The 12,082-nt window shown below is 35.7% G+C and overlaps 1 protein-coding gene across 3 annotated transcripts in view; it reads right to left on the bottom strand.

Moving 5' to 3' along the window:
* Positions 1–1,452: 1,452 nt before the first annotated feature.
* The window catches only part of LOC113077132 (protein FAM168A-like), a 30,250-nt gene continuing 19,620 nt past the window's right edge, over positions 1,453–12,082 (bottom strand). For 2 of the 3 annotated variants that reach the window (XM_026249587.1, XM_026249586.1), the window contains 6 exons: positions 10,124–10,204; positions 6,851–6,976; positions 5,158–5,300; positions 3,968–4,142; positions 2,896–3,026; positions 1,453–2,789 (listed from right to left, as the gene is read on the bottom strand). In XM_026249587.1, the coding sequence (XP_026105372.1) occupies positions 2,914–3,026; positions 3,968–4,142; positions 5,158–5,300; positions 6,851–6,976; positions 10,124–10,204 (638 nt within the window). In that variant the 3' untranslated portion in view covers positions 1,453–2,789; positions 2,896–2,913. The remainder of the gene's footprint in view (positions 2,790–2,895; positions 3,027–3,967; positions 4,143–5,157; positions 5,301–6,850; positions 6,977–10,123; positions 10,205–12,082) is intronic. The other variant, XM_026249588.1, reaches the window with a different exon arrangement.

The following is a 12,082-nucleotide window of genomic DNA, read 5'->3' as shown; positions in this document are numbered from 1 at the left end:
TGTCATTATTCTGATGAAGTTTGAAGCAAATCAAGTAAAAATAAGATGCTGAATTCAAAGCGTTTTGAAAATGATTCACTTCCTGCTGCCAGTTGGTGGCGCTATAACTTTGACTCCTAATAGTCACATATATACGATCGGTATCATACAACGAACAAACAAATTAAGTTTGATCAAATTCAGGAAATGTATGTGGATGTTATTAGACATTTCCTGTTTCTCATTTCTCGCCATAATTTCAACGCCTCGCCACGGGCAAACCGTTCGAGATATCAAAAATCTCTTCGCAATTTAGCATCCCCAATGTCTTGAGATCGTGTTCACCGAGTTTTGTGGTGAACGGGTGGAGTTCCTCAGAGGAGTATATCAAATTCCAGAGCATGTGTTTTTCATAAAACCCTAAATAGCCAACTTCCTGTTGGGCGGAGCTTATGACATGCAGTGTGAAAGTTGTTTGGTTTGATGAGTTATATATATGTACCAAGTTTCATATGTATACGTGCAAGTATGCATGATATATGGCCCTCAGTACTACAGGGGGCGCTGTAGAGCCCCTGTGCCACGCCCGTGTATCAGACTCTGCCCGGCCCTAATGGCCGCAGGTTCCAAGGTGTGTGCCAATTTTCAAGAGTTTTTGAGTATGTTAAGGACCCCAAAAGCCCCCGAAACCTTGGAAAAAAATTAGAAGAATAAATAATAATAATAATAACAAATAATCCTAAGGAAAACAATAGGGCTCTCGCCCTCCAGGCTTGAGCCCTAAAAACAAAGCAGATACAAGAGGGTCCTCGCACCTCGGTGCTCGGGCCCTAATAAATAAAATATAAGGGAAGTATTACATGAATTACAATATGTGGTGAAATTAATTATTCTGAAAATAAAAGGAAAAAAAGCAAAAAAAAAAAGGCTTCATTTAATTTATGCAATTATATATATATATATATATATATATATATATATATATATATATATATATATATATATATATATATACATACATACATATTCCCCATGAGATTCAGTCACTCTGCGCCCTCACTCTCTCCCTTTACTTCAACGAAAACTACCAAGGGGTATGTGCTGTAATGTTAATGTATTATTAAAAGCAATCCATAAGCTGCAATTCAACATGATGCAACCATGCTTTGCGAGGGCATAGTTTCCATCTGATTACACTATACTGCATTCACCCGCATGACACATGCATTACTAGACGTTATGACTTTCACATAAGATCAGACAAATCGCTTCTTCCCACTTTTGAGTGTACTATATATCGAAATAGTGGTTGCTTAGCCAACAAAACAACAAAAAGAGTGATACTGTTCTGTACTGACAATAATATTACTTCCAGAGACATTACCAAGACTAATGGTTTGCAGAGTAAATGCTTGATTTTCTTAATTACATCATTTAATATGAGAGTGTACCGTATAATTGGTTATTACGTTATGTCTATTTGTCAATGTGCAATGCTTCGGTATGATAACATTTCATAGAATACTTCGATACGTCACTTCTGAGTACACTATTCATGGATACAGGCGAGGCCTCGGGATAAGAAATCAAAATTTTCTCTTTATCTCTCTAAAAATGCGGTAAATTACAATTAAAGGCCATTCAAGCAGGCCCTTCGTATTATTGCATTGAACAACTCCGTTTCTACACTTAAAATCTGTGCAACTACAGGCCTAAAGGCCCAAGGATTCACAGAGGACCAGGGGTTAGACCCACTCTCGAGCCGGAGCTGATTGGAAATGAATGCCGGAACGCCGTCCCTCCCTTGTTTTATTCGCTTATTTTTTTATTTATTTTTTTTGTGTTACCTACGATACCATAAAGTCCCTTTGCATGGGATGCGATCCTAATCGTTCCGTCAGAGTAGCGTCCGTCCTGTCTGGCCTCAAAGTTGGCACACGTTTCGATCGGGTTCGATGTCAGCGGGATCGACATCGCACCCAGAGGCTCCAGCTAAGTGCCACTGATAGATTTTTTTTCCTCAATATTCACTGTGAGCGCATGCGCGCACACTAATATAATCGAATATACACGTTATAGTTTGGAAGCTTACGCTATCCTGACACATAAGCTAATAAAGTAACCAGCTCACGCAAACGTTCTCTATTTAGTGAATAACTAAGATTACTGAATGTACTCGATATCCTAATGAAGGTTAAAGCACGTTTGCACTGCCCTACTAATGATATATTCCTTACAAATCTACATGAACAGCTACAAGCTGGAAGACACCCTTGTTATCGATGACAGAACGAAATGGGAGAATTGAGTTTAAATGAAATCAAATGATTCCCAAGCGCTTTGGGAAGGCTGAAATGAAACGCCGCTGTATATAAATAAAATGAAATAAAAAACGAAACCCTGTGCTGATATCTAAAGTTTATCAAATTTGGCAGCGTAAGTGGATGATTATGATCCGAGTGTTGCTGATATTGCGTCGGTACATTCCTGCACGCACATCAGCGTTTATACTGAACACAAAGACAGATCGTGATTGGTCGAAATCATTCTGGAGTTCTTCGAGAAGTAACTATGGAACAATGAAGAATTAAAATAACCTAATGCAAGAACATCATCCCAAAAAAATGAGAAGAAAAATAATAAAACAATTAAAAATTAAATAAAAGGATAAAAAAGCAGCTTTTACAAAAACACGTGACCCTTGCACTTTTTTTCTCTTTTGTTCTTGCAAACAGACGTGGCGCCTCACTGTTGAGCACAGAGCGCCGATGTAAGACTTGAGTAGTTGCATACAATGTTTGACTCCAGATCTGTGAGAGAGAGAGAGAGAGAGAGAGAGAAAACGAGAAGTCGGCGAATGCTCCTGCACTGGGTGGGTGGAGCAAAGATGAATGAGTCATGTGGGCGGGGTCTCACATGATTGGCAGGTGGGCTCTACCAGTGAGGTGGAACGTAGCTGTATCCAGGTGTTCCTTGTGGTCGGTACGTTGGCACGGTGACGGGGTGTCCTCCGATCTGAGTGTGCTGAGGGGTGGTCAGCAGTGTTCCTTTTGGGAGGGATTGAAAGGTCATTTTTTTCTTAAATCAAAATTATTTAATTACACTATTACACAAAACACATTAAGTCCTGTAACCAATAAGAACAATAGTGTGCTGCCTTGCTGCTTAACTAAGAGAGCCTGTAGTATGTATGTAATATAGCCTTTAGTAATAATATGTAATTTTTTATAAATCTAATTAATAAATAAAAAAATTATGTTAATATAAAAATATATTTTTAAAATAACTTTTATAAATGATAAAATAAGTATTTTTTTATAAAATATGAATTTCATTAAAACATTTTTTTTTATTAATTTCTAATATATATATATATATATATATATATATATATATATATATATATATATATATATAAATATATATATTAGAAATGAATAAAAATGTATTTTTAATGAAATTAATATTTTATTATTTTATTTATAATATATATATATATATATATATATATATAGACACACACACAATTATAAATAGTGCTTTATTGTAATTTAATACTTGTGATAAATCTAATAAATAAATTAAAAATTAATGCATTAATTTAACATTTTTTCATTATAAAATTCCCCCAAAATATTAAGAGATGTATAATGAAAATAATATATAATTAAACATAGACATACATGTTGCTTAATAAAAAATACACCTTAATGCTGAACTAAAACAGTAGTTGAAATAGTTAAAATAATAAATTAGTTAATAAACTAAAAATGTATTAAAGACATTTATTCTATAATTTGTGAAACCTACTGTTTTTTATAATAAAAACTTATTTTTATTTTATAATGTTTATATACCTAATATACCTATTGATGAAGTAGGGGAGTAGTAGCTGTATTTTTAATACACATTCAAGTACATATTAATACATTTTTTTTAAATATAATTTTTTTAGCTTCAATAATATTCTAACTTTTGAGCGTCTCACCAGCAGACATGGCCATCGTTGTCCCGGCCACCATGCCCATGGCCATCCCATTGGAGCGGGGTGCGTGTACAGGAGCGGGGTAGATGGCGGAGGGGATGCTGTTGGGCTGGACCACGGTGGTGTGGTGGATGACATGAGGCTGGGCGGCGTACACAGGCTGCGTGTAATAAGCACCCTGAGGACGAGATCAACTCAAATTACAAAAGACCGGTGACGGGAGCTGAAGGCTCAACGTTTAAAACCTGTGAGGGATGATTCACTGGACTGGGATGGTGGGTGTTATGGGAACAAATCCCAAAAGGCCTGGATGTGTGGCAAATAAAGGGTATAACCGTATTTTCCGGACTATAAGTCACACTTTTTTTCATAGTTTGACTGGTCCTGCGACTTATAGTCAGGCGCGACTTATTTCTCAAAATTAATTTGACATGAACCAAGAGAAATGAACCAAGAGACATGAACCAATAGAAAACATTACCGTCTCCAGCCGCCAGATGGCGCTCTATGCTGCTCAGTTCTCCTGTAATCTACACTGAAAACATAGAGCACCCTCTTGTGGATGTAGACGGTAATGTTTTCTCTTGGTTCTTGGTTCTAAATAAATGCGACTTATAGTCCAGTGCGACTTATATATGTTTTTTTCCTCATCATGACGTATTTTCGGACTGATGCGACTTATACTTAGGTGCGACTTATAGTCCGAAAAATACAGTAAGCAGACTACAAAACATCAACCATTTATTGCACTCAAAAATATTTCAAATAACAAATATGGTACTTTTTGGTACTCAAACAGCATTTGCATTCCATTTTACTTTGTGATGTGAATTATTTGGGTGAAACAATATTCTATGAGGAAAAATTAACTTATTTTTTTAAAACTAGGATTTTAATTTTAATTTCACATTTGCTGCTATTATTGCTGTCACCTTTATTGCATTCCTATTAAATGCATTAACTATTAGCAAGACTTTATAATGCTTGCATAGCTATGGTTTGACCTCGATGACGTGAGTTGAAAATCAGTGTCATTTCAGGTCAGACTAATTCATATCTTCTGAAAGAAATTTACATTTTTTTTTCCTGATGCAGAATAAGTCAAGTTGGATTTCTTAGTCAAAACAAAGCGTTTTGCTAATCATGGATTGTGGAGTAATTCCAGCTGGTTCCAGGTTAGAATCGGGTCTTACCTGCGCATAGAGGTTCTGCTGGGGATAGGCACTTCTGATGGGGTACATGGCCGTCTGGTAGGGGTTAGGAGATGGGGAATAGGGTGGAGGAGCTCCATTGGTCTGAGTAGGGGGCACTTTATAAGGTGTTCCTGCAGTATATCCTGAAACAGAGAAGTAGACAGAGAAAGAAAGCATTAGGTCAAGCAGGCATCTGCCACAAAACAATGGAATAAACACTATTTATGTCTAAAAATATATTCCTGTCCATGTCTCCGGTTTCCAACACCTCCATATCGCCACCTTCTGGTGATCAACAGTAAAGCACACTAGAGTTGCAAGGATGGAGTGCACTGTAATTCTACAAAAGTGTGCCAAACTAAACTAAAACACATATGAAGTGCACACATACACACACACTTTCCCCTTTTCTACACACACTGTCTGTTAGGCTTTTATTGGAAAAATGTTGACACAGTGCACAAGAATGTGACTTCAGCTGCACATATGGGAAGAGTAGATGGCCTGAGGCGTTATTAGTTAGACAACACACCAACAGATTCCCTTCATACCAAAGACATTACTACACGTTTGATCAACCATTGATGCAACACACCGGATTCAGCTCTCTTTCGTCTAGCTGAGCCTTTCAATCAGTCTAATTCAGTCCCACAACACTCATTAACACTGCACTCTCAACTCTAGAAGCCCTGCTGACTGTCTGTGGAAAGAATGAAACCTCACAAACTCTAGTGAGCTGCCTACCTAGACAGTATTTTAAGACATCACAAAAGAAACACAAAAGAAAATCTGTTGCATTTCAAAATGAATGTACTATACTTATACTTCAACTTATTTCATATCAGCTAGTTCAAGTTCATTTAGTTGATGCATTACAATAACTATAACTGAAATCAAAACTAATAAATATGACAAAACCACACAACAAAATGAAAATAGAAAATTATTCATAAAAACTGTAAAGGTATTTCAATGATTTGCACTTTCGGCCAAATTAGTATAGTATTTATATTTTGCAGTAAGTATGCAATGTGAAAAAAATCATCCATTATAATAATAAATCAAAATAAATATAAAATAGGCTTGTTAATTAATAGGCATAATACTTACAAATAATGTTTTTTATTTTATTATTTTTAAATTATAAATATTGAACAAATCAATATAAAAAATATATTGAATATTGAGAATTCTATTGAACTACAAAACAAAATTAATATTCAAATTATTAGTAATATTACTATTATTATTCAAAATGATAATAAACACGGTAATTTTTTTCCTTTGCATTTACCAAGTCATAATTCAGGTCTTAAAATATGGAAATCTATATGAATACCGAAAATTGCATCCCCGAATGAAATAAATGAAATAAATATATATATAAAATGTATTTGACTTAGGATGCTCCCTTAGAAATCAGTTGCCTACGTAAGCAGCAGAGGGTTTGGAACAGAACTTGTTGTAAAGTGTGTTTACACAGCATGCGTGAAAGTCTTTATGTGATCAAATCCTACAGGGCCAAAAGTGTGTGTGTGTGTGTGTGTGTGTGTGCGCGCGCTCACTCAGGGGAAACAGAACAATAAGGGCAAGTGTTCTTTCTGTGCCGTGTGGGGAAAGGGTGTGTGTTTGTGTGTTATAGAGTCACAGGGAACACACAGCAGTTACAGTAGAGTATAGTAATGATATTTACTGAATGCTGTAGATGAGGCCTGGTACTGCCTGCTCTCTGAGCCAGCGTCCATAGCCAGGTCATAGGAGCCTTCTGCGGGCCCCGGAGCAGATGCCGTCTGGGGCCAGGCCTGCTTCACCAGCAGCACTGTCCCAAACAAACACAACAACACAAGAAGGGTTACACACATGCGTCACTATTGTGTGGCCAAATCTTAATCTCCAAAATCTGCCTGACTGCCTGTCTGTCCTCCTCTCAGTCCATCAGTAAACCTGCATTAACAGAAACACCAAAGTAGGTTTCCAGAAGTAGAAATACCATTCAATTAAAGACAGATCTACCATAGCAACCAACACTATCAACCCACAATCCTGAAGCAAGCAGTTGCTGAATTAAGCATGGAGAGTTTTGCAGGGCAGGTAAGTGAAACTACAAGTTTCCAGCTAGTTTCCTAATATGGGACGTGGCATTGTGTAAAAGACGACAATAAACTACATGCACTTTGCTCTACATTGGTATTCTTTTCTAAAGGCAATAAAAAAAGACAGTAATGCACATTCAAATCTTCAAAAACAAAAAAATTTAAATAAATAAAAAAATGACAACATTCACAAAGATTTTTTTTCTTAAAAAATAAAAGTACAAAAAAAATCATGCTAAAAAAAGATGGTTCAATTCCTCCCAAAAACTGAACATCACTGAATATCAATAAATCACACTATTGTTCAGAATCAAAACACTATCATACCGCTTACTTAATGCTATGGAATCTGCACTGTACACAGTCCAAAATAGTAATAATAATAAAAAGCATATAAAACAATAAGCATTATTCACTTCTATCTGAAATGGCAATATGCTAGATTGCTGTCATGTGACCCAATCACTTTATTTCCTATCCTTAATTCAATTTTGCATCAAATTCAGTTCAGAATGACGGAAACCTGGCATACAATTCAGTATATAACATATTGTATCTTTAATTCAGCACGTGGAGTCTAGTGAGATCATCCCAGCAAGGTTCATTTGCACTTTAATCCAAGTTCATTCAACAAAGAGACGTTAAAAATAATCTATGGTTCATAACGTTTTTTTTAAAAAAATGGAAGATTCAGTGTGTGATACTCCATGTAGTGTGCTACAAACATCTACTGCACATTTGGACAAATGTAGTTATCGTTATCTGTGGTGTTTGTGATGTCATGCTACATATACAGCAAAAAAAAAAAGTATTAGAAATATGGTAGAATGCTAACTCGTATTTTTTTTTTTTTTTTTTTTTTTTTTTATGTATGTATGTATGTATGACTTGAGTTGACATAGAGGACCTCAAAGGGAGGTCATGAACTACTGGCCATTAGATAGCCACACACCGGGTCACTCCAGGAGGACTGTCTGTCATAAGATTGCTGGAATCAGCTGTACGTCAGATAAACGCATCAGCAAACTGATTAAAAGGTTTTTCTTCCCAATGCAGCAATCCTACCAAAGCCGCGAGGGGGCGATTGAGTGAACTCATGCAATGTTCCCAAACACAAGAGAGCACAGAGGGGCCGAGAGAGAGAGAGAGAGAGAGAGAGAGAGAGAGAGAGAATGGCATGGGACTCTGCCGCATAGACGCTGCGCACATGATTTTACCGCATTATTACAGCTCTGCGTTATGCATGCATCAGAGCTTTAGATCTGATTCAGATATCTATTTTGATAACTATGATACTAATAATGATTCTTCATTATACGGTACTGTTGGAAGTATGGTCTAAAAGATCCATACATTTAATAGATAATAATATACATTTTGCCCATACTGATAACTAAAATGGCAAAATATAGCTGATAACCCATTATAGTCACGTCAATAACGTGGGAAAACCTTTCACTTAATGTAAAGCTGGCACTGAACATAATTAGAAAACTGACAATGACTTATAATTATGAGAATATTTTGTAATTATTAAAAGAAATTAAAATAGATACATACAGCTAAGCTTCATCACCACTGATGTTTTTATTATTCTTTATTTTATGGTCATGTGAAATATAGAAATAATGTTCTATTAGTGAAGAGAGAAAATAACATACATAAAAATCGATAATAAAAAATAATGGATTTTGTCGGTAGGATAACTAAAATGAGGCAGATTAATTGCTAAAAGTTTTTAAAATCAATAATATGAATGAAAACGCTCCAGCTTGTAAAAATGTGCAAACATAATGACTAAACCATTAGCATATTTAGTAATATGCATTAGCATATATATTTAGCATTTAATAATCACTAGCCTTATGGCACAGACTATTTTCTTTATTTGCAACATGTATTTTAATGGTATGTAATGGAGATACTGGGTGGAAACCAAAAAAACTTGTTGAGGAAGTGTATCAGATCGTGTAAATAAAGTGTCGATCAACCAAATCACATTCAAAAAAGCCAGAAACTACACCAAACATAAAAAAATCTGAATAGAAATACACACACACACACACACACACACCTGTTTCTATCAGCAAAATGTCAACTTGATCTCTGATCTAAGACAGACTGTACAAGCATCTGAAAATGGCAGGTGGCATGTCATAACATTTCAGACAGAAATTCTACAAGCATCTGTTCAGCGTGGCTCTAATCACACCACAGACCTCACAAACCAATCCACTAGAGCACCATTTACATCCTGATCCGAAAGTGTCTGCTAACAGCACAGGTCTGCTTGAATTTTTGAACAAAACAATGTTAACTGCCATGCTAAAAGCTGAGTCACCGCTGGCTCAAACAAGTCTGTTAACACAATACTAATGGGAAACGATCTGCATTAAAGTCAACCTTCTTCACATGACTCATCCTCACTGTGTCTGGTTTGTCTCCAGACTGAATTTCTCACTCAAATGAAGCAGATCTACACCTGAAAAACTTTGAAATGTCATTTGCATACATCACTCTAGATCAAAACACAAAGAGATTTATAGACTAAAATCATTTCAGGAAGCAGCTCATAAAGAGACAAAGCAGTGGCTTTATGAGTAACACTGTTACACGGATACAAATGAAGCTATTTTTCGAACAATTATGAAGATGTTGTATGTACGTCACAAGCTGGAAGCAGCACTACAGTACAGAACACTGTTGAACTCTTTCAGCATCATCAAAACGAGGCTATAGACAGTGTAATGTATTAATGCTTCATAGGTGTTAATGGAGCACTAGAGTGTTCGGCATCATGTGTTTTTTGCTAATGTAAGTGTGTAATACTCCATGTACACTGGCCAGCGTTGAGAAAGCATGTGTGTACACACCTGGGGGGTATCCCGGGCTACCTGTCTGATAAAGATTGGCTGTGTAGGTCGGGGCAGTCGTAGGGTAACCTCCTGGATAACCTGTACACGGACAAAGAGACAGCAGTTGAGAAATGACACTAAAACATCTTGAAAAACAGCATGAAATCAAAACGAGTGGCCATTTTTAACGACCGAATGGTACTTGCTAATAAAGTAATGTTTAAGCAAGATAATAAATCGAGTAAATACTGTGGATATATGTCATTTGTACTGATATTAAATGATGTATACCATTGTTCAAAAGTTTGCACAATTTTCTCTTATGATCATCAAGGCTGCATGCATATGATTAAAATGCAGTAAAAACAAATGGTAAAATATCATTACAATTTAAAATACCAATTTTTCTATTTGAAAGTATATTTTATTCCTGAATTTGCAGCATCATTACTACTCATTACTCTTCAATATGCTGATTTGCTGTTTAGAAACATTTCTGATTATCATGTTGACAACAGAAAACATTCTTCTGATGAATAGAGAGTAGAACAGCATTTATTTGAAATAGAAATCTTTTGTAACATTATAAATGTCTTTATTGCCACTTTGGATCAATCTCATACATCCTTGATCAATAAAAGCATTCATTAAAAAGATAAAAAAAATAATATATATATATATATATATATATATATATATATATATATATATATATATATATATATATATATATATATTTAAAGAGATGTATTGGTTGAGCACTAATCAAAACCGACCCTCTTTAATACAAAACATCTGGAGATTTGATCAAGTACATGCATTCGCTGGAAATCAAACCCAAGATCTCGGCACTGCTGATGTTTTTGAGCATAAACCAAATTAGACAAATGTTTCAGTCATCAGAACATAAGCTCATGACAGCAAATGCAGATTCCTTTCTGCTCAGTTTTCCAGACATACTGATGCAAGTCACTCTCTGGAACCTGCGCCATCATAAGAAAAGGACAGAGCGAGTCGGAGAGAGCGAGGCGAGCTCTTGATTGGACAGGATGGGCACAGATGGTCTCCATTATGACTGGTCTGTCTCAATAAGACACAGTCGGATGAGTGTGAAAACCAGCGCATGGCTCTCATACAGAACAGCATGAGCTATCAGACGTACAGGGCATCATGGGAAAGAGCGTTCAGGTCTGAACAGCTCGCAGCCAGGGATGCATCTGATCAACACTGAAGGATGCAGGTTCAGCTCGTCAAACGCGAGTCTGTGAGATCACCCGCTTCTTACGACTTCTGCAACACTGACATATTATTAAACTGAACACTGAACTAAATTAAGCTGAATAATACTGTAGAAATGTGTTACAGTTGAAACGGATTCATAATAGTTTCATCATTTATGATTTGAAACAACCTGTAATGCATATGTACATTTATATTAATAAATGTGACCTGACTATAAGCTTTTTAGAACATTTAATAATAATAACCTAATTAATGACTGAAATAAATATTTGCTATTAAAACGGATTAAATTATGATGAAAGATTACAAAGACCGATATATATTTTCTTTGTAATAACATGCACTGATGAATCATTAGCAACAAGATCAGAAACGTGTGCTAAGAAAGTGAATACGCTGAAATATTCGTTCTGTCTTTAAAGCTGAAATTTGTCATTTTTGACAAATGAATTCAATGAATAAATTCAAGACTACGCTAACTAACTAATGTCCAGCTCCCCTCTGATTGCATAAGTGCAGCAGAGTTTTGAAGAGTTTTAGAAGAGATCTCAACAATGTCTTAAAATGTGCATCGAAACCAAAGTCGATTCATTTCCCGTCAAACTACGTTGCGCAATAATCTACATTCATTGTATCAGCTTATATCAACAACTGTCACATCTGTCTCAATTCTTATTTTTCCTGAAGTATTTTCTAAAATAAAACTGACACTTGAATCTTAAGTGAGAAAACCTC

This window comes from Carassius auratus, unplaced genomic scaffold (genome assembly GCF_003368295.1).
Source record: "Carassius auratus strain Wakin unplaced genomic scaffold, ASM336829v1 scaf_tig00021643, whole genome shotgun sequence".
Lineage (NCBI taxonomy): Eukaryota > Metazoa > Chordata > Actinopteri > Cypriniformes > Cyprinidae > Carassius > Carassius auratus.
The sequence above is the reverse complement of the archived record's forward strand: the minus strand, read 5'-3'. Positions and strand labels throughout refer to the sequence as shown.